This window comes from Pararge aegeria, chromosome 17 (assembly GCF_905163445.1).
Source record: "Pararge aegeria chromosome 17, ilParAegt1.1, whole genome shotgun sequence".
NCBI classification, from domain to species: Eukaryota; Metazoa; Arthropoda; class Insecta; order Lepidoptera; family Nymphalidae; genus Pararge; species Pararge aegeria.
The window spans coordinates 7,201,582-7,226,049 of NC_053196.1; the positions used below are offsets into that span (position 1 = coordinate 7,201,582).

At 34.2% G+C, this 24,468-nt stretch overlaps 1 protein-coding gene and 1 long non-coding RNA gene across 3 annotated transcripts; both read right to left on the reverse strand.

Annotated features, from left to right (window-relative positions):
• Positions 1 to 3,439: 3,439 nt before the first annotated feature.
• Positions 3,440 to 9,163, reverse strand: LOC120630799. Its single transcript, XR_005659041.1, has 3 exons — positions 9,132 to 9,163; positions 8,214 to 9,007; positions 3,440 to 3,541 (listed from the first exon to the last, which is right to left on the reverse strand). It is a non-coding gene; the product is annotated as an uncharacterized LOC120630799 (long non-coding RNA).
• Positions 4,672 to 7,930, reverse strand: LOC120630797. 2 transcript variants are annotated; one of them, XM_039900080.1, is made up of 2 exons: positions 7,591 to 7,930; positions 4,672 to 5,782 (listed from the first exon to the last, which is right to left on the reverse strand). In XM_039900080.1, the coding sequence occupies exon 2, from the start codon at positions 5,780 to 5,782 to the stop codon at positions 4,781 to 4,783; it is 1,002 nt and encodes a 333-aa protein (XP_039756014.1). In that variant the 5' UTR covers positions 7,591 to 7,930; the 3' UTR covers positions 4,672 to 4,780. The 2 variants fall into 2 exon arrangements, with proteins under 2 accessions (XP_039756014.1, XP_039756015.1); XM_039900081.1 differs by having other exon boundaries at positions 4,672 to 5,785.
• Positions 9,164 to 24,468: the final 15,305 nt, after the last annotated feature.

The following is a 24,468-nucleotide window of genomic DNA, read 5'->3' on the forward strand; positions in this document are numbered from 1 at the left end:
TCTATACATTTCACATATCTCATTTTTCTTTTTGAATAGAACTGTTTTATAATTTTCCATTTGGAATGTTTTAGTAACTGATTTGTTAACTCCTTTTGCTTTTGCAACGAATTTATCTAATGAATTTATGGCATACATTTTTGATCTTAAACCAACAAATTCTGTGACAATTGTCTCGTTATTTTCATCTTTGAAATAGCCAATTTTTTTTTTATTTAATAAAGGAAAACCATATGTGTTATTAGAACAGTAGTCTGAAGTATCAAAATATTTGTTTAAATCAGGTTTAATATCAGCATAAAAATTGTCAGTAAAAATTTGATATATGAAGCTGTCAGTGTCAGTATACAACATTTTACAATTGGATCCATATTTTTTTTTCATGTAGTTATAGTGGAAATCATACATGAGGGTTTTAGAAATATCTAAAATACAAAGTCCTAAATATATGGGTTTATTGTAAAATAGTTTCGTTTTTTTAAGTTGAATAGCGACAAAATTTTCTGAGAATATTGAAAGGCTATGAAACTCAGGTCTCGCAATAAGTTTTTGAGCACCTCTGACTTTACCCCTATCTTCCCAATGCATACATAATTTAACATCCACTCGTTTTTCAATGTTTTCCATAGTTTTCCCAAATATTGAATTATTCATTAGTTTATAAAAGTCTTTTTCAAAATCGGAATGAGCAGAGGTACGTAGTTTTGTATTTAAATCAATATATTTTTGTAACCAAGGACTCTGTTGAAATTTTAAAATTCTATGGACTTTTTTTAGTTTTAACCCCATTTCAAGAGATTGTTTAAGGTTTCTGTAATGAATTACATATTTATTTTTATCATATAAATTTGGAACTAATTTTAAATGCTTGCTTCCTCCAGCTAAAATATTCTCTGGGCATAGTGGAAAATCGGAATGCAGATCATGCAAATCTTGTGGATATTCTAAATCGACTTCAAGAATATATCCTACATCAGAATCAATTGGAATATTAAAATCAGTATTACAATCCACCCATTCAAAACCACCCGTAGGAAGATACTGAGACATAGCCCAACCATATAAATTGTTAGCATCTAAGTACGTAATATAAGATGATTGAACTTGCTCATCAAAGTTTGGCATAAATTTATTATTAGCTTGTGCATAACGGTTGCTGCATTGGGAGACACCACCACGTATACCGGATTTTACAAAAGCTATTTTATCAAAATCTGTTAGTAGCTCTAATGTCACTTGTGTATACTTCAACATTGCATCCCAACTAAGTCCCGGTGCTGTATAATATTGAACGGGATCTAAATCATATGTTGTAATACATACGTTTCTAAAATTTTCAAATATATCAGTTAAAAGAAGTACATCTGTTTTTAGGTATAAGTCAGAATAGTCACCCATATCACGACATTTAAAATGAACCCAAACTTCCGTAGCATGTCTATAATCCTCATTTGATACTGCACTGTTAGTTAGTGTATTAAAAAACTGTTCTTGTGTGGGAAGTGACGTTAACTTTAAAGATTCAAATGAAGTCATAAAATCATAGGGATATATACCTTTACGTTTTAAATAACGAAGATCATCAATATTTTGAAAATTCCTACTCAGTTCAGTAAAGTTTTCATCATTTAAATTTTTCGATAACGAATCTATACTACATGACAAAAATTTCAAAGAATCAATGAACCTTAATTCAATCTTATTAACACCTATTTGTATAATTTTTGAAAAAGAAATATATCGCTCTTTATTTTGGGGTATGACCTTTACTTCAACCTCCGAAAAATTTAATGCATGCACAATGAAATGAGCATCATAGTTACTTAGGTTGTTTAAAATTATGGGAATAAATTTGGGGGTTTCAAACTTTTCTGCACAACTTGTATGACAGACACCTACAAAGGTACCAGTATATTTATTAAAATCTATTTTATGTTCCGAATCGAGATCTTTATCACATATATAACATGTAGTGACAGATATTTTATCCTTCATATCCACCGTGAGGGGAAGAGGGTTAATCACAGTTAAGTTTTGATTAACAATCCGTTTAACGTCTTCGCTTAACCTCTCCATAAATACTTTGGAACAATTATTACCCATATATGTTTCATACTTAGACAAACTATCATTAAATGCACATTTTATATAGTACCCAAAACTGTATTCATCGTGTCTCTGAATATTTTCAGTATACGAGGTAGATGGATTATTACCACAGCCTTGTATAGGATTTAAAAATGATTCAAAATCTGCATAAATAACAAAAGGTACTTTTAACTTCCTCTCATATTTATCAAACGTCAATTTAGCTCTCGCAGCGTTCGGTAAATCGGTTCGGATGTGATTACAATCATGTTGTTGATGAATTTTCAATTTAGAATTAGTTTCAAAGTAAAGCAGACAACCATCACAAATATGTGTAGCATGTTCATGTAAATTTATTTGTCGGCTGACTAATCGAGAAAGATTTTTAATATAACAATAATGACCATTGGATCCATTGTTAATGAATAATAAATTAACATGATTTTGTTTACGACATTTTGTGAAATATAGTGGACCAATTATTTTCGTAGATTTATTTGTTATATCACGATCAAGACCAAAAACATTTATACTTATATTATTAAAGCACTCAAATTTATTAATATCTTTTAATTTAACCGGGAATGGGATATTTGTGAAATTTAAAGAGTTTTGTTTAGATAAATATGAAGATACTCTGTCTGAATTTTTATTAACTGGATGCAAAGCAGAAAGTATTGCCCATTTAAAACATTGATGATCTTTGTTTTTTACATTAATTATAGCCCGCTTATGTTTAATGTCTAAAGGTAAATCTATATAAGAAGATCCTTTTAATGGGTTAAATTTATTAATGTTTATATCAATATACTTTATTTTTTTAAGACTCCATCCACTGTCTTTCTTTTCAAAATTACTTATTTTATTTGAAATTTCTGTACTGCTACTAGAATAAATAACACTAATGTCATCACCTAAACAAAACATATAATTAAATGTTTGAAAATCAAAAGTATTTTCTATATTTTTTGTTGGTTGTACAAAATCTCCTTGTAAAATAAAATTTACTTTTATTGTAGTATGCTCTTTTAAAGCATTATCAAGCAAATTATATACAGTATTTTTAATTGTGTTAAGAAAGTGCTCAGGAGTTTCGAATATAGAATTAGTTTTAGTGGAATTGGGGATTCTGTACGTTACTATCCGCCGTCCGAAAGCAGTTTCTATTAATTGAACATTATTTAAGTTGGGATTTAAACTTAGAACATTTTTGCTATGAGTCTTGCTTTTAAGATGATTGGTATAATATTTTCTGTTAACATATACTTTGCAGTTAGGGCATTCGATAGTATTATTGTTTGTAGAACTTACAGATGTAGTTGTTTCTTCCTGTATTGGGTTCGTTGTTACCACCGCAGCAGATGTTGAAGGCTCTTGAGAAAATGGACGCTTACTCGAAGAATATTTTGTGACAGCAATTTTTCTTTTTACACCTCCTCCACTTTGTCTTGATCTGAAAATAATTAAAATGATAAAATCAAATAACATATCTTAAAACGCAATAGCATTACTAATACACTAGTAATAATTTACCATTTTTTATACACATTACGCAGTACGCCATCATAGGAAACACGCCATCAATTTCATCGCTTGAAATGGAACACGCGGAAGTAAAGTGATCCGTACAAGGGGTATAAAAAGGTTTTATGTCTGGATCTTCTAACAACCAACTCGGAAGTTTATCACTTATGTACCACAATCGTATATACCTATGCATCTTACTAACCACAAATGGTTTAGTGAATACACTAATGTCATCGTTGGTTAAAGATTCCATAGTGATTATTTTGCTTTCACAGTTTACTACTCAATGAGTAAAACTAAGAATCATCCGAACATTTATATATGGCACGCCCCCACTCTCAGAACAGACAAGATGCAACAAGTATTCTTATGTAATTTAAACAATAATTGATGATTAAATGAGCTTACCTGTAAGTGAAATTCAATCATAATTATACGAAAGTGCCTTGTCCGAAGGGGATTAGTTAACCTAACTTATATATATTTATATAGATGTAGTCTCACATTTGAGGCGCCACCACTGAACACTATTTTGAGAAAACATTTCATAAATGTAGGGTAGATATTTCTTAATTTTCTTTGTGGGTAGGACGTACTTTTGCTCGTCGGTCCCCAATTGGGAGAACTCATTCCTTTTAGAGTTATGTAATAATATTTTCGGAACATCTCTAGGGTATCATGGGTGGGAGGGAATAACTAATCCCCTTCGGACAAGGCACTTTCGTATAATTATGATTGAATTTCACTTACAGGTAAGCTCATTTAATCATCAATTATACATCAGTGCCTTGTCCTCGTGGATTAGTTAACCTAACTTATATATATTTATATAGATGTAGACTTTTGGAGCTAGTTCCGAAAATATTTACTTACAATGAGGCTAGGTTAATGTTGTACTTAACCAGCTTCCATAAGTTACTTATGTAGGTAATACAAGGAAAAAAAAAATTAAACTTGACTGTATTTATGATAATAAAATTTTAATAATTTTTAGTTCCTCTTATAATAATTTTATCATTATGAATAAACCTTATTATTAAAAAAAAGGTTCAACAATGAATCAATAGCTAGTTAATCACCTGTATTTTCTTGAAAATAAAGTTTTTCTTATGTTAATTACCTTTATTGAAAAAAAAATTAAGTATTAACGCCTGTAATATTGCAATCAATCTATAATTATTGCTCTGGCTAGAGAGTTACATTCCTGATTTGAAATTGTACCTTTATTATAATATTTCCAAAACGTATTGGAATTTTGACTCCACCCAGCAGTTTTGCGAATTAGCTCAATACTAATTCCTGAACTATAAGCCTTTGAAGTAGACGCATGTCTAGTACTGTGGGCGGAGAAGATAGAAACATCGATACCAGCATCTCTTAGTGTGGTTTTGATCCAGCGACTTAATGTCTGGGTTGAGACAATCTTAAAAGGCTTCTTGAAACTTATAAATAAGTAACCCTGACTCCGCAAAGCTGCTGTTTTACTAAGGTAAGAAATAAGTGTGTGAGCAGGACACACAGCTGGCTTTTCTGGGAAAAAAGGTAAGTCTAATGCAGGTTGGTTTGAGCCTGGCCTAGATGACTTAATTAAATCTGGAATCTTAATAATTATTTTTGATGATGAAATTTCAATGTTGTTTACTATAATTTTTGATAATGTTTGTACCCGATGTGTTGTTGTAAGAGCTAACAATGTAACACATTTATATGACAGTTTCTTCAGAGATAAACTTTCATTAGGGTAATTTTTTGCTAAATAATCTAGAACTCTAGAAGTATCCCAGGTCACGTTGTATCTGGGAAGAGGAGGTCTTAATCTAAAGACGCCCTTGAAAAATCTTTCTATCCTATTATCTCTAGTTATATTTGAATCTAATATAAGTGATAACGCTGCTCTGCAGCTATTTAGGGTGCCATATTGACTTCCACCATTAAATAATGAAGTCAAAAAATTTAATACTTCTGGGACTGAAGCTTCAAACATATTAATTGAATACCTGGTACAGTGAACAAACCATTTCTTTATGGAAACGTCATACTGTTTGATGGAACTTTCTGCCAGAGATGCAAGCATTATGTTTACTGTTGCTAATGGGACGTCTCGTCGTAGTAACGACCGCCGTATAATATCCCGGCAACCAGGGTAAGGTTTTTCTGTACGTTCCATCTGCTAACAAGAGATATTTTTATATTTTCATGCGGTTTTAAAATTAATAAATTAGATATTAATAGTGATTGAAACAGGGGATACCAAGGTTGAGTCGGCCATCTAGGCACGACTACAATTCCCCTGGCTCTGTCAGTAATAATTTTTTGAAGACATCTTAGTATTATTGAAAAGGGTGGAAAAGCATAGAAATAGAATTCAGACCACTTCATTGTGAAGGCATTAATTTGGAAGGCATCAGGATCCCTATGCCAAGATACGAATCGATTACACTTTTTATTAACGCGAGTCGCGAAAAGATCAATGTTAGGTTGACCGAAGGCATTGGTAATTTGATTAAAAGCGGAATCACTGAGTTCCCACTCAATATCTGGGTGGGTACGCCTTGATTCAGCATCAGCAATTGTATTGTCAGACGAACGTACATAATAGGCAAATATATAAACGTTGCGTAACTCGCACCATTGCCAAATATCTTTAGTTAACCTCGTTAGATGTGGGTATTGAATTCCCCCCATACGGTTAATGTAACTGATGGCAGTCGTGTTATCGATTCGTAATAGGATCTCACAATGTTGCAAATTGGCAGCAAAAATTTTAAGTGCGAAGAATGCCGCAAGTAGCTCCAGATAGTTAATATGTTGATTTCGTTCCTGTTCGGACCACTGCCCACTAGTTGATTCAGACCCGCACGCCGCACCCCATCCCGTAGTTGAGGCGTCAGAGTATATCTCTATTAAGTAATCTTCGCTTCTTATCTTGCGCACAGAACTGCCAAGATTTCTTAACCACCACGAAAAATCGCTATATAAAGACTCTGAAATATGGATAATCTTATTGTAATCTTTATGTCCTTGTAGTTTTAAGTATTTAAATCGCTCAAATTGTTTCGTGTATAGCCAGCCATATTCAATGGCTGGGCAGGCAGAGACCAATAAACCTATAATCCTTGCAAATGTTTTAATCTTACATTGGTGTAAATTCATAATCCTAAGTAGTTCTGTGCGAATACGTGTCCTCTTCTCCTTAGGTAAACAAATTTGTAATTTATGTGAATCAATTATAAATCCAAGAAATCTACAAGAAAAGGATGGAGTCAGATTACTTTTATCGTAATTTACTATGAATCCTAACGCAGTTAAAAGTTTAATAGTCATAGTTATATTTTTAGTACATTCATTAAAAGACCGGCCCATTAATAATAAATCGTCGAGATAAATAGTTGATATGTAACCAGCCAAACGTAATAATTGCACAACGGGTTTCATTATTTTTGTAAATATGTATGGGGCTGTATTAAGACCGAACGGTAGGACATTAAATTCATATATCCTTCCCTCAAACAAGAAACGAAGGTATTTTCTCGAATCAGGATGAATTTTTAATAAAAAATATGCATCCTTTAAATCAACTGTGGCCATGAATGTATCTATTGTTATTAATTTTATAACGGTTCTTAAATCTTCCAATTTAAAATGATGCGTTTTTATGTATCTATTCAAGCTCTTTAAGTTTAAAATAAGGCGATTTTTACCGTTAGGTTTAGGTATTAGGAATATACTCGATAAATATTGTGTTGCGCACGGTTCACATTGTGTTACCGCCCCAGATATAAGAAGGCTGCTAATTGCCGCGCTGTACGCAGCCCTTTCTGTAGCCGTGTATTTAGGAGTGATGGGAAGTACTTTCTGTGTAACCTTCTGTGTAAAGGTTAACTTATAACCTGTAATCCTAGAGAGAACAGACTGATCATCGGTTATTAGTGCCCATTGTTGGGCAAATAAGGAAAGGCGACCAGCGAATTATACCTCGTTTAAAATCGGCGCGTGTTCCGTTGCTGATGCTGCTGCTGCTGCTGCCGCGACCCTTTCGATGAGTAGTCGGGCTTCTGCGCGTGAACAGGCGGGCGGCTCCTGGTTTGGGCCGGCTGCCTGCGCGCCGGCGGAGCTTTCCAGTTTAAACCTCTTGAGGTTGACGGTTGAGGTTGTGTTTTTCTCTTAATTACTGTTTTACTGTTAACGTCTTGAACCCTTATTTCTGTTCCCGACTTCGAGACTATCTTAGCAGTCTTTAAAGTCTCAGCTACATTTTTACCAAAAATATACTTATCTATTTTTGTTTGTGAAAGATGATCATTCACTTCTTTTTTGAGGCATTTTTTCGATAAATTTACGCGTAATATTTGAGAAGTGTTAGTGGTTGAGCACTAAAAACGTGAATGAGTTCTCCCAATTGGGGACCGACGAGCAAAAGTACGTCCTACCCACAAAGAAAATTAAGAAATATCTACCCTACATTTATGAAATGTTTTCTCAAAATAGTGTTCAGTGGTGGCGCCTCAAATGTGAGACTACATCTATATAAATATATATAAGTTAGGTTAACTAATCCACGAGGACAAGGCACTGATGTATAATGAAAATATACTCACAAAGCAGCTTGATCGGTTTCTACTTGTATACACAGGTTCACTAAGTCAAATTCAACTTCCGCTGCTTGACATAGCTCAACCATTTCTTCTTCGTAAACAAAGTCGTTGAGTTCGACAGTCATTGTGCAGTTTTGTGTGGTAACTTAGAATATGAAGTACATTTAAGAAAAAGGATAGCTTTTATATTAGTTTCGCTTGCATGAAGCAGTGGGGATAGCAAATAGATAAAGAAAAATATTTTTAAAATACAGGTAATAAGCACTTAAGTTTTCATGGGTTCGTATAGAGGGTCTTTTTACTTTGTGATGTTTACCGACCGCTGGTTCAGAGAATACTTATTGTTTCTGGTTATCTCTGTCAATAAAGTATTTTTTACAGTCATGCTTCCCAGCGATTTGCTTTGTAATGTTGTATATAATATCTCGCATGCTTTGATAGTGCTTATCACCAGCAGATTCAACGTAGTACTTTAATCGCAAATCTGCATATTTCCAGTATTCAAGAGGCGAAACATCTTTAATTCTCTTCATGTCATAGATGTCTATTTTGATTAGATGTGTTGCACTGATACTGTCATCGTCGTTGGATGAGATATATGATAGGCCCCCGTCACTTGCTTGCGCTACACATGAAGACTTTGACTGTCTCTTCTTTTTCTTTTGCTTTTCAAAAAAAGCATCTATACTGTTGCTCCTTCTCATTGCGGTCTTGTTATTGTCACTCATATCTTGATCATCTGATATATTGAGTGGGTAATAGAAGTGCTTTAAAGTATATTCATCATTCGGTGAATTCTAGAATAAATATGAGATCACGATTAAAACAAAATATTAATTAGATTCATAACAGTTCCACATCGTAAAGATTCAATTATAAGTTACGAATAGATAAAAAAAGACAAACGTATGTGATTCTTACCTCCATGATGAATAAATGTTGTTTCACACCACAGGTCGATCTTAGTAAGTGTTTAATAAGTAGACTTTTAAAACACTGGGTTGGATACTAACAGTCTGACACTGAATAAACTTATGCCTTAAAGACTTTTAAAACACTGGGTTAGATACTAACAGTTGGACACTGGATAAACTTATGGCTTGTATGGTTGAGTGAAACGTTTTATACGCACATATTTATAATACAAGTTTGTTCTTGTCTTTAATTAATCATTTAAACTACCGTTGCTGTTTATTGCATGTAACTAGGAATGGACAATAAAAATACTTTGACAAAGGAAAGGTTGGGTTATTTATTACGGTGTTTCGTATAGTTAAATAAAAAAAATTCTTTAGATAATGTTCCAACGAACAATATATATTTTTTTTTTTTGATTGCAGACAAGAACTTATTTGTTCAAAGTAAGTTCTTGTCTGCAATCAGGTAGGTTTATTGTTTGTAACGAGGAATGTGCAACAAAAAATACTTTGGGAAAGGTTACTTGCGTGTTATTTATTACAGTGCTCCATAAAATAGAATTAAAAAAACTTTGGAATCTTTCCGAGACGAAAATAATTTATTAACAATACATTGTCTTATTTTAAACGATGCTCTACTAAGAAATTCTCTGTTTTTTGTTATAAATATTCTAATGTTTCAAACATGATGTGCATATCCTTTGTCAATAAGAATTATCGAGTCTTTAATACACTTAATCAAACCAAAATCATTTTGATAATGCTGTAATATGTTAAACCTATCGTAATATCAAATATAGAGTTCTTAATAAACTTAATCAAACGAAAATCCATTTGATAATGCTGTAATATGTTAAACCTATCGTAATATAAAGTCCTTAATAAACTTAATGAAACCAAAATCATTTTAATAATTCTGTAATATGTTAAACCTATCGTAATATCAAATATAGAGTTCTTAATAAACTTAATCAAACGAAAATCCATTTGATAATGCTGTTGTTAAACCTATCGTAATATAAAGTCCTTAATAAACTTAATGAAACCAAAATCATTTCAATAATTCTGTAATATGTTAAACCTATCGTACGTAATGTTTTCATAAATCTATTTTAATAAGTTGTAAATATTCTTATTTTCCAAATATTATCTGCATATACTTAATCAATATCACATATTGAGACCTTAATAAACTTAATCAAAACGTAATTATTTTGATAACGCTGAAATATGTTAAGTTTATATATTTTGGTTTCATCTTATCAAAGTATGAATTTACTAATTGAAATTACGATAATTTGAATTACTAATTTAAAGTACGAGAAAATCTAATAATAATTAGAATAATAGCTTTGGTTTTAGAAACTTGTTAGAATTCGAATATACCTATATCGAATAGTAAAGTTAATAAAAAAAGTTATATCTGCTATAGTGTAATGCGTATTGGAACTTATCCCAATACGCATTACACTCATCCAGGAACTATATTCCAATATGAATTAGAATCCACAGACTTAGGTAAAAACCTGAGGTAGTGAGGTAGAGTCGGCGCATATATGAGTGCTATGAGATAGTATTTTGACCTATATAACGCAATTGGAATTAGTTAGATTTTCATCAAAATCCAATAAGAATCTTATTAGAATCCTCAAAAAAATTTCAGGATGAGGGAAACCGGGCTTCGCCCGGTTTCAGAAGTGAGGCAAAAACGGCATTCTATACTACTATTGTTTAATAAGGCTTGGGGATAACAGACACTTTTTAAGACGTCCAACACATCACATCACACATCACTTGTTGTAAGGTGTTGTATTTTTTCTTCTGTTAATGTGGGCAAATTAATAAACTTTTTGACAGATATTTTACTAAATTAATTACCATAGGAATGCTTATAATTTTATAAATCATCTTGTGGTCCTTTATCACAACTTCTCTACTTTATAAGACTGAGCAAAATGATGAAAGTAAAATATTTTGTATAATGGGTGTTTTTCTTAGAAACTTACACTCTGATTGCAATTAACTCTTAATTTAACAACCATACGCTGTTACTTCACTATCAGCTAGTACTGATAGTTTATTTTCGAATTACTCACAGCCCTTTTTTGGGCTTTAAGAGAACAGTCTCGTGTAGCCCAGAGGGCTTTGGCAAATTCTGATTATAAAGAGAAACGAGTAAGTCATGTAACAAGCATCTCGATCTGACACATGTTAAATACAACTCTTCGCAATTAAAACGTTTCTTAACATGCCAAAGGATAATTGGGTACGAAACTAAACTAAACTTAAGTATACTATATAATATAGGTACATAGATACATCAAAATGTTTCATTCGTCAGTGGGTGTCAAGGCAGCAATCGTGACGTCTCAACAGTCCGACCACGTTCACTTTCACGTCCAGAATATTAACGCAGAACTGATGTAATTCGATCAGTTTTGCCTGTTGATGGGTACTGTTTGGCTAGTTTTTTATTAAGTTTTTAATTGGGCAACCTTTAACTAAATAGCACAGTCTGATGACTAAAGTTCATTTGAGTCTAGTGCATCCCAACACCTTACACTATGAAAGAATAAATTGACTTTAGACCTTAGCTGCTCTAATTGATACACGAGAACAGTAACAGGCACCGACAGAACAAAGCAAATGACAGCGCTTGCGGAAAATTCTCGAAAAAACAGCTATACCTATCTAATTAGTAGACGATATGTTATATATATGTTAAATTCTAGACCGCCGATGCAGTGATGTTTATTATTAAATATTACGTATTGGATATTTTTTTAAACTTTGTCTCACTTATTAAAAAGTACCTAGTGTGCTTTCTAGAGTTGAATGGAAAGTATTGCTATCACGCTTAAGAATTTGAGCAAGGCCAACGCTATGTTGTATATTAGGGTAATGTTATTTTCTCATGTACAAAGGATTTAAAAAACTACATGGTAAGTAAAGGGGTAAGATTTGTATCCTAGTAAAAGTAGGTAGGTATTATTGGGGATACCTCGTCGTTCTAGTTATAAGTACCTAGCTGGTTTGACTACGGATCACGAAGTTTCTGCCAGAAAAGTTAACAACACCGTGCCTCCGAGACCCCTAAAAGTCGACGATAGAATAGCCACCACCACGAGAATCTTGGTTTTAAATCTTGAGCCACTTTATAGCATCGTTGTGGTAATATGCTCTAAAACCCTCTTTCCTAAGATAGCCTGAGGATAATATTGTTGAATCGGAAATACAGCACTGATTAGTTTATGCATTAAAAAAATCCTCATAAAATTAAATCAGCGCCCGTTTTAACTAATTAGAATAGAATATTTCATAACATAAAAATACTTGCTTTGTGCATAATAATGTAGTATTTCCTCCAAGCAGACTAACTTTATAAATGTGAAAGTTTGACTGTTTGTTAGGTTATTTGTTTATACTTTTATATGGCTCAACCTTGATGATATTTGTTGGGCACAGACATTGGAGACGGACCTTGTATGCTTTCTATCCCCGAAAAAATCTGAAAGCCTTTTAGCCTTTTTTGCATTGCTTTATAGTTTTGCCGAACTTGACGAAATCTTACAGTGTTGCAACGTTCCACGGGTTTCTAGTCCGGAAAACAAAATTTTTCGCGATTTTTCATTAAATCAAAACATACGCGGACGAAGTCGCAAGATAGTACTAGGTTAGTTTAATAAATGTGCTTGAATGTTAATAATAAAATTATTTAAATTAATTATGTGGTTTAAACGATAAAAAACTTAAAACTACGTAAACGTATGATTAATAAAACGATAATTAAACGATATATTAAATAATTATGCATATGTTTATACCTAGTCCAAAATGAAACCAAAACAAAAGCCTGTCTCTGAGTTTGAAGAAAAGAAGAAGACAAAAGGACAAGAATTCGGTCATAAACGTTTAAGTATATCTCGCATCTGTAATTCACAGTTGTTGATATGTACATTTGTTGCAAGTAATATGTTAGACATGTACATGGCTGTAACTTACATATAACTTGCAACTGTACGAGTATATCTACAGGCAGGAGTAAAGGAAACTATATCCAATTTAGAGACTTGCGCGAAGGTCAGCTAAGTTCGGCCGTATCATAAACAAAGACTTGAGTTACGCAGAAAATGTGTTCTATAACCAACGGCATTTACTCTGATAAAATATCCGTGGGTGGTTAGTTGCTGTGTATTTTATATTAACCACAAGACCAGTTTACAACGAACGTTAACGAAATAGAATTAATTAAACACGAGACTTAACTAACTCAATCAGCGGGTGATGGAGAGAGCTATGCTTGGAGTATCCAACATACGTGAGTATAGTACTCCAAGCATAGCTCTCTCCATCACCCGCTGAGTGAGTTCATACCCTCTATGCACGCCACTGGTTATGGACATAGCTCAACGAATCGCCAAGCTAAAGTGGCGATGGGCGCCGGCGGGGCCCTTAGCTCGGACAACCGATGGTGCTGTAATGGTGACCTTTGAATAGTAAATGCAGCGTTCTTTGACCCCCTACGGGGTTGACATCAAGCGAGTCGCACGGAGCCGCAGGACCCAAACGGCACAAGACCGTGGTATTTGGAACTTCCTACAGAATACTAAGTCCAGCAGTGGACGACCATTGTTTAACATGATGATGAAGATGACGAAAATAAACAATAATCTTTTCTTTTGGGTTCATGAAATTAAAAATTCTATATGAACCATAAAAATATGTAGGTTGTAGCTCAATTAAGAAGTTTTCCGTTTTGATACGAGGCTTTGAACGAGTGTTTTAAGGTTGCGTATTGAGAAAGATCTATAATATAGTCACCATTTAATTTTGTAGATAAATGAGTAGATGAATTTTTAGAAAAACTTTGATAAGATTTCTTTTATATTTGTTTATTAGAATAGGAAGTGAGACTGTAAATGAAAAACATCGTAATTGCTAAGGCGTGCAAATAATCTTTACATGGGTCGCTGCGTTAAAGGCAATTAGGTCCTTGCAATACCCTCGGCGAACGAGTCCCTGAAGTAACCTACGTCAAGGCTGACACTGACCTTTATTTCTTGTAAACATTGTACCTACCATTAAGAACGTTTACGTTCCAGCATCGAGCAATATGACCCAGTGTCCCCGTTGCGCTTCACTACTTGTTTTCGTCTTGTTGAGTTCGCCATATAACAGGGCTACATAATTTTGCAATATAGCTATAAACAGTTTTACGAAATACATTACCCTCTGACTAATAAATATTTATAATTATAACGATCATAAAATTCTTTATTAAACACCAAAAGGAAACGTAATATTAGAAGAACTTATAAACTAACTTAGGTCGCAATGGCGCCCTGTTAGTGATCTGTTCCAGGCTCACAGGCAACCACTTCAAACAAAACATAGGATATTGGTTTGCGCACAAATTATAAGTTACAGAAGATATACAATATACTTGCATAAAATAAAAACATTGTAAAAAGGTTGTTTAGTTATCAAAAATAAATCTTGGTGATTATTTAGATAATTTGTTAGTATCAAAAGAAATAGCGACATTAATTGAAATGCATGCCAAAATATCTCATGAAGCCTGCCTCTAGTATACGTACTCTACCTAAATCTAGTTACCGAACATCGATCGACTGAATGTTGATTCTGTTGAAAACTTGCAAGATCAGCTTTAGTTAGCTTTATGCAGTATTAAATTGCAACTGTGAACACTTTTGTTATTCTATCCTTCTGTATTATTCACAAATGTGCTGAAAATTATGCAGATATTTGAAGAATTTGAACTTTAAATATTTCTTTTGATATATAATTTTAGATTGCACAAAATTTTAAGATTTCTTAAGGTTGTTTACATCGTCATCGGCAACGGGCCGAGCCCATAGTAGAAAATGGCGCATTTAAGCTTCTTCACACTGTGAAGGGTCATATAATTCGAATTCTACCTTTTAAAATATTCAACGTTTTGCAGCTCTATATCTAATGGAAGTCATATTGTTGTGATTCTTAATAGCCTTAAAAGTTGTAAAAAATAATATCTTCTTTCATTTAAAAGTGGTTTTCGTATCCCTAGACAAATCGAATGCTCTTTTTTCTTACATAATTTGTCAAAGATCACTAATAAGGCTAACGTATGCGCTTTAAATGAGTTTAATTTAAACTTTCATAGTAACGTGGAGATAATTAATGCTTGTACCAATATACACATGTAAATATTGTAAAATACACAGATGATATAATGTCGCTGTATCAAAGAGACAGGCAACTACATTAAACCTCTAAAGGTAGAAGCAATTTCTGTAATTACTCCCGCGTGTACCGAAGTAATCAACTAAAATGGACTTTCTGCGATAAATAGCGGATTTAGATTGATTTGTTAGAATATGTTTTAAACTTTATAAATCTAATTAGACAATTCGCATTTGTTGGTAAAATCTGTATTACCATAGATTTGGTTCACGGACTTTCTACATCTATTATAACATGCATGCTTACTTAATATTTAATAATAAGTTCTATACAAAATATATATCATTATTCAGACCGACGTACCGAGTAACTTTTAGATTAAATAATGGAAACTAAGGACGCGGGCGGCAGAATAATAATTATAAATAATAATAATTGGATGGATTTGGAAAATCTTACAAAACACGTTTTCACGCATCGGATACCCATTGTTGGACATGATGATTTTTTTTTTTAAATATGAATGGGAAACGAGCACGTGACCTGATTGTTGATTGACCAGTGATCACCGCCGCCCATGAACATCTGAAGCACCAGACGAGCCACTGATGCGTTGCCGGCTTTTAAAATGAACCGAGCTCTGACAAGCAAAAGCAAAAGTCCGGCATTGGATCAGAATCGATGACTCATTGCACTCAATCAATCGCCCGTTACACGTGCTGTTTACAACTGGAAGGCCGGCGTCATACAAAAACTTGTTGAGATAAAAAAAATATTTATACTAACCTTACACCTACGTTAGCAGCGTTGCAAAAATACTGTACGCGTATGTTACGTGTTGACATAGACAAATGGTTATTCGATAGGTTTTTGCTTCAATACGATCATTCACGTGATTAGATGATGCAATAGAGCATGGAAAATATGACCTAGCAAAAAACGGTGTAAAATATCTGGTAACCGATTCTTATTGAAATACTTAGTGTTCTAACATTTTTGGTTCTGAATTGGTCAGTTTTTAATCAGATGGTATATAAATCTCCATTTCTATCAGTAGGTTCATGTGTAGCCGTAGCATCAAAATAAAAAATAAAAGATAAATCTAAATTAATTTATATGAATATTATGTAATTACACCAGCCACAATACCCTTCAGGCCATTGTACCATACTGCTTAGTGGCAGAAATAAACATGGTTCTTCCCCGGACGAGCTCTCTCTACTACTAAAGTATCGTATCGTATAGTAGTAAGGTACTAGAGCTTTTTCAAATTCAGAGATTACGAGCTCCGTAAACATTACTCCAATAGTGGGAGCAATTTGTGTAATTGCGTCCGCCTGTACCCTGTCACGAAGCTATCAACAGTAATGAGATTCCGGCGACTTATAGTTAATTGAGTTCCAGCCCCTGTAAAACGAAACTACGATGCATTAATCGCAATACCTCTTGACAACCTGGAATTATTGATCATTCAATAGAAGCTATACAAGGGACTATTGCCCAAAATTCTGGGTTATATAACTTATGACAGTTATTTTCACGTCATAAACATAATTCTGGAAATGTTCTTGCCTCCGAAATAAGTTATATTATGAAGTTCTAAATAAATGGCATCATTCCATCTGAAAAATATCAAGTATTATTGTGCGTGTTTGGGTGCATGAGTTTGTGTATGTATGTGTGAGTGTGCTTGCGTATGTGTGCTTGAGCGTGGGCGCTTGCGTGCGTGCGCGTGTTTGTATGTTTATGAGGCATATTTCCGATATTTCCCGAACGGATGTTACCTATTTTGATTTTGTTTTTTTTTTGATTGAAAGGTGAATCAGTGTTGAGTCTTCTTAGCTTTATATCAAATTCAAGGGCTAGACCACATAATGACGAATTACAGTTTTTTTTATAATGACCTCAATATGGGTATTAAATGAAAGGGCTCGCTCGACTAGTAGAATAACGTAGGTATATTATAATAAAGTCTGGGTTTTTTTTTTTTTTTAATTTTTAATTTAAATATTTTACTCTAGTTTACCCAATACCAGCGATGGGACTTGACCTTTCTTAATCGCTGGTCCATTTGAATTCCAGTTTCACGCGATTCTACATTAGTTTAGTAAGGTAGACCTACCGATTCCTGTAATCGAATGTTTATAATTGTAACTGTATTTCAATTTACTTACTTTAACACGAGCTCATGTAAACACAAATGATTCTTGCGTTTTATTAATCGGACCTCATAAACCCTTAAGTATCCGGCTGAACTGAAGTCCTTAACGGCCGAAAGTTTGTCATCTCCAGGGCTCTTAATGTTATCAAACACGAACATTCAACAAGTAAGTGATGCTTGAACAAACTTCTTGTAACTCAAATAATATAGATTAAATTTAAATATGTAAGTGTTGTTATTATATATATTAGTTTATTTTTATTTATTAATTATATTATTTAATTTTTATCTTTTTGTGTACACTAGTTTATGTATTAGCATATAGTTATTCGCATGTATGTATTTTAATATTTGTACCACCAGCAGTCTATTCTCCTCTTCTTTTTTTTTTTTTTTCTAATTCTAAGGGTGCCTGGCAGAGATCGCTATTTAGCGATAAGGCCGCCTTTTGTATTACTACTTCTTTCGATATGTTTCTGTTTTTGTTATATTTTAAATATGTTAATGTTGTGGTATACAAATAAAGAGTTTAATAATAATAATAATAATATAGATAACGGGGACCGTACACTCGAAACTCTTAATTCAACCAAGTCCAAGTTAGGCAGTTTTTAACAATTTGATAAATTTCCAAAAAACGATCGCCTATCTAAATTGTATTTTAGCTTATGGATTCGTTTTCCAAGAATAAAAGGGAGCCAGCCCGTTACACCTACGAAAACATATTTTAACGTCTGGTTGAATCGTTCCTATGTGAAAGAAAGATTGTACAAAAAATAACTAACATACTATCGCATTGATTGTTTTATAGGTAAATAGGGTCTAGTTATAGTTCGGTTACGTACGTATGGTCTCTTAGCTTATAATATGATGATGGTTCTATTACATTGATTTTTCACTTTTCTATTATATTACTAGCTGTTGCCCGCGACTTCGACTGCGTTTGATTTTGTTTTTAAAGTATTCAGTATCGCTAAGCCTTAAATGAGTATAGTAGTATGACACTGTCAAACATGTGTGTGTAACATGTGACTGTCAAACATGTGATCTCTTAAGTGGGACCAGACTGCTCACGGTGTGCCAATTTAATTTAAAATCGGTGAAGTAGTTTAGGAGTCCATCGCGGACAAACATCGTGACAGGACATTTATATATATTAAGATAAGATAGAGAATTCTATATGTAGGTAAGGAATTTGGCTTCACTCACGGGAGACCAAGTTCGGATCCTAGCACGCACCTAACTTTTCTAATTTATGCGCGTTTTAAGCAATTAAAATATCACTTTCTTTAACGCTGAAGTAAAACATCGTGAGGCATCTGAAGCCTTAACCGCACTGGGCAAGCGTAGTGAACTGAGGGCTAAACCCTTCTCACTGTCCGAGGAGACCCATGCCCCGTAGTGGTCCGGTTATAAGTTTTGAAGATGAGATGATGTTGTATGCTATACTTTAAGGCGTGTGTGCTATAATGCCTTAAATACATATAAAAATGTGTAACTAGATAAAGGTATAAGGTGTGTTACGCTTGCAGTCTCAAGTTGGAAATTGGACCTGTCCTCACCCTACGTATCGATCGGAATGCCAAATGTACATTTAGTTTTAGCCATCTTGTCAAGTTTCTCATACGTTTTAGACGAGACCTTTCCTATCTATATAGGTTAGAACATTTTAATACTAATTCATTAACATCATCGTCATCATCCTAACAGAAATAGAAATGTCTTAGTTTGTCTTTTATAAGGAAGATGATAAACAATTTAGACCATCCATGAAGATTCATTGTCTAACATGTGATAGTGCGAGGGCTTTAACGATTAGTATCACGTGTTACTTATAATAACCACGAACCAGTGACTCTCAAAATAAATTAAACTCTTTACACTGTGGGCATAAACGCTTTTCATAAGTAGGTATATTACTATACCTAGGATATATAGGATACTTGTGAAAAGCGAGGTTGACACAATTATTTGTATTTGAATAATGTCTAACTGCACCGTCACCATCAGAAGAAAACTTTTATCGCAGAGGTGTATTTCATAGAAATGTTTACCATCTTAGTGAAATGAGTGTTTTGAGCTTTTATTATCTGGTTGTTATTAAATGCTTCCAATATGTTCTTTGCAACAAAAAAATACGGTAATACCTCGCCATTCACTGCTATATTGTTCGATTTTAAATCTAACACAACTAGGCGTTATAATCTGTTATACTACGTTTCGTACGAATAAGTACGTAACAAAGTCTTTTAAAATTTAGATATTTATAAGTTATCCGAAAATCAACTAAAACACAAATTCAGACTGGCACACGCACACACGCTTAAACACGCACACACACCCACGCACACACACCCACACACACGCATAGGTAAACACACTCACATACACAACATCTTATTTACCAATGAAGATATCCAATTTCAAATTCACCTTTTTTTAGCTAAAAGTCTATGAAATATGAAATCTAATGATCGGAATATTGTAAAAATAAACAAAATTTTACAATAGTATTGGATAATATTTGAGACTTTAATTTAAAATTTCGTTGAAACCCCATTTGTCTAAAACACAGTGTGTCTTAAATTTAAATTCTAACTGTAAACTCAAATTGTTGGGTCGATGAGTCTAGACTTTGAAATTGCTTATTGTATGTTAATAATGAAAATTTATCTCAATCTCATAAACTGGAAATGGAGTCGTTAAATTAAGCAATAAAGAGAACTTGTAATGTTAATATCATGTTTATTCTATCCCTCCATTTGTTCTTTGATCGACTAAAACATTATTACATGTTTGTTTAAGGCTATCCGAACATTAAAAAGTGATCAAATCAGAAAAGAGAAGGTCCGTAGAAAGAACTAGAAGAGTTATCGACAAAGCTCAGCGAGTTGCAAAGCGGAATTGGCAATGGGCGGGGCACTTTGCTTGGAGATGCGATGGACTTTGGGGTCCTAAGGTGCTGCAATAGCGACCCCGCTGAGTCGAGTCGCTGGGAGCCGCTGGAACGAGCGGCCCAGGGTCGTGAATTTTGGAACTCCCTACAAAAGACCTATGTCCAGTAGTGGACGTCAATCGGTTAAATTGATGAAGAAGAAAAATATTAAATACACAAACAAGTTTCTTCAGATAAGGTCAAATTAATAAACCAGCAAGTGCGTGTAGATTTTCTTCGTCTGTCTTTTTGTCAGGGTCAAGTTTTTGGAATTGAAGAAATTTTTGGAAACCGATTTTATCGAGGCTTTTAATTTTGGTAATCTTTTCTACACGAGGTATAATGGGGGTTGAAAAATTGCCTGCATCTCATGTTTTCAAAGAAAGTCGTTCAAAATTGGGTCGTAAGGCACTCATCTCACCGCCGACTATAAACGAGTATAGCTAGAAAGTAGAAACGAGTTGGCGAGCAGTGGAAAACGAGTTTGTAGTTCCGATAGTTTTGTCGCTGGGCTATAAGCGGAAAATGATTGCGATCGGCGATTACTCCGCACAGTAGAGAAATTACCGCTAGTTAATCTATCGGCGTGAGTTCTGCCTGCCAAGCGAGTAATGCTGAGAGACTATTATCTTTGATAGCTCTTGTCGCTCAGCAACCACGGTGGACCGAGTCCTCGCCGGCATTACAGTCAGCGATGAACTATTAATTTTTGCATCCTTTTTGTTTACACGGAATGTATATGATCTATCCCTATCCCTATCCCTACTAATACTATAAATGTGAATGTAAGTTTGTTTGTTACGCTTTCACGCAAAAACTACTGAACCGATCATCATGAAACTTTGGAAACATATTCTTGTAAGTTATAGGAGGAGCTGAGGCTGATAGGAGGAGGTAAGACAGTTCTTTTCAGATATTGTTTATGCGAATAGATTTTTTTTTATAAGAATACACAACTTAAAAATTTCAGTACAACTACACCTAAATTTAATGTCCATGTGTCTCAAAAAACAAAAACAAACGCAAACGAAGTCGCGGGCAACAGCTAGTATTATATATAAGAATGCTTCCTGGGCGAGAAGCCATGCCCATAGTTAGTTGCTTACTCGTCGGCGTTGAGACAAGTGCCTAAGGTTTTACTAGATATAATCCACATTTTCCGGACTTAGGCTTCAATTTCGGGGAGCCGAGTTCGAATCCCAGCCCCACTAACGCGCTAAGTTATTGTGCGTTTTATGCAATCAAAATATCTCTTGCTTTAACGGTAGTTAACATCGAGAGGAAATCCGCATGCCCTAGAGTTCTCCATTAAGTTCTCAAAGGCAAGTGAAGGCTAGCAATCCGCACTTAGCCAACATGGCGACCAAATATCATCATGAGATGTCAATCAACACAATGAGAGGGTCATTGTGTTGATATGATGATGATGATGATGAATGAATTAAAGTTTTGCAGTAGGGGTAGGGATATTGTTAGAAAGTCCTCAGTTTTACACGTCAATAAGTTATTGATATTTTAAAATCTGGAGCTAAATTAAAAGATTAAAGATGAATTTAAATTCGTATGCGTTTTTTATAGTAGGATATACGAAGTTCCGGACAATCGTTAGTAAAATAATATAAATGGAACCATTAGATCAGATGGGTCATTACGTCAGATACTCGTAATCATACTTTATAATTAGACAATGCTACGCAAATTGCTGGATTCAGTTTACGCGCATATTTACTAGTTTCAAAACAAAATCACGTGCTTATGATGCTAAGTACGAAATAAAGCATTAGACAATCAAACTATTCATTATTACACATACGCTAAAATTACATGTCAATAAAAGTACACACCTTTGCCGTTTATAATAATAAGTTTTTTTTTTAATTATTGCTATTTTATGTATATGCAATTTCAACATTACGTATATATATATATTATATACTATTAGTGTGATTGTTATATACATTATTATAAATTTAGAAAAAATCTGCATTATTTTTAGAAAACAACCATCATTTTTATTTTATTTCATTTAAATTAAATACATAACAGGACTGCATGTTCTGCAATTAAATATAAATTCAAAAAAAAATCTTTGACTTTCAGTATAGTGTAATCCGCTATTTTGAAGTGGCTGCCAACTTGTTTCAATATTCATCAAACAGCTGAGAACACTCCCGACTAATAGTTAGCATTACCCAAAAAAAACAAAATCAAAATCGGTTCGAGAAATACTATGCCACAGACAGACACACACACGAACATACAGACACGTCAAACTTGAAATACCCTGTCATTTTTGCGTTGGAGTTAATCATAGACTTGGCTTAAAAATGAAATAGCACTAGATCAAGACGCATTATGTTTTCATCGTACAGAAAATTCTGGAAATAAATTGGTTTATTAAATTTTGTTTTAGGTCAGTAGTTCTGAAGGCGTGGTTGCTGTTTATTGTGTTTTCATTCAAATGCACTCAGCTGTCGGGCTGAGGTAAATTGCTTCCATTCCCGCGCTAGTTATGGGCTTCCGGCTCTCCTTTTATTGCGCGACTTTATTGTTATTACCTTCGGATTTACGCGGCGCAAACGGGCGACGACACAATAAGGTTGGGTTATATTGAAATAATAAAATCCCGAGCTTAAACATAAGTTTGATAATAAGGCCGAAGAAGTTTCGGTCGTATCTACCGAGATGAAAATTGTGAAGATCCTAAGAACCTGCTCATCAACCATCATAATCATATCAACCCATTACCGGCCCACTACAGGGCACAGGTCTCCACAATGGGTGATAAGGCTTGACTATTAGAATACTATTTTATATAAAAAATCCAAGAAGAGGCGTCCTCCACAAAATGGCGTTAATATCGGTATCAAATGAAAGGGTTTGACTAGTAGAATAATATACATTTCATTGAAAGTAGGTTGTTTAAATTTTTATTGGGTTTATTGGGATTCGAACTCGGTCACCCGAAAGTAAAGGCAAAGTCCGGAATGTGGATTATATCTAGTACAATTCTTTATTAGGCACTTGTCTTACAGCCGACGACGAAGCGTCTGTCTTTAAGCGACTTTCTCGTACTAGAAATATTCTTCCATGTACTTCCGCTTACCGTGTAAACAGAAAGGATGTAAAAATTCGCTGTGTAGCAAAATTTCACGCTCCTTCGTCCGCGCAATTTTCGTAAAAAGGGGTACAAAGTTTTTGTGTCACGAGATTACTCTACTAGTTGAGCCTTGACTAGCTTCTAAATGATGATCAGTCCTAATAAGCTAGTGGGCTAAACCATCAGGGGTATGGCATTTGGTAACCAATGTTAGTGAAATTTATGGTGACAGCATGCATCCTGATGTCGCGAGGATGCTTTTAATCCCGGGAAAACTAACGGATGCCGCGGTTTTTTTAAAAACCGAAATGAAACGCAGACGAAATCGAGGGCAACGGCTTGTTAACTTAGTGTTGAATATTCAGGATACGTCTAGGTTGTTTGAACAATGACAACAAAGAAGCAACGTGATTCTGAGCACGACCGGAACGCGTTGAATCTTTGGCATCCTTTACGCCTTCTGAATTTCATTACGTTTTACCAATCATCATAATATTATCTAAACGTGACTATCCTAAAATAAAATAGCTCGTTATAGTAGGTCTTTATTTCTCTATATTTATATCTGGTTTTGTTTGACGATCGTGATGATAAAATTATTATGGAGACAGTTGGGTTAAACTGTACCCATAATCATCTGGCCACAGAAAATCGCGTGGCGCGAATTTTCGTGCGACTAGGCGACTAAGGGAATATAACGGGGAACGGGCAGCAGTGTCAAGCGTGGTGATGATCAACAAACCCTCCCGTTAGGGGAGTCCAGTAGTTGCAGCGTTAAGTTCACGATAACAGGTGTTAATGACCGCCTTAATGGTCTATTGCAGGTCCAGTTGAAAAATTTCTTTGGAAAACACGCGGTCAAATTATTTAATATTCATCATCATCAACATAACAACCCTTTACCGTTACCGGCTCACTAGAGGGTACGGGCGTTCCCCCGCAATGAGAAGGGTTAAGACCGT

Excerpts from the sequence above, each read along its gene's own strand:
- LOC120630797 (XM_039900080.1), bottom strand. The coding sequence starts at position 5,782 with ATGGAACGTACAGAAAAACCTTACCCTGGTTGCCGGGATATTATACGG.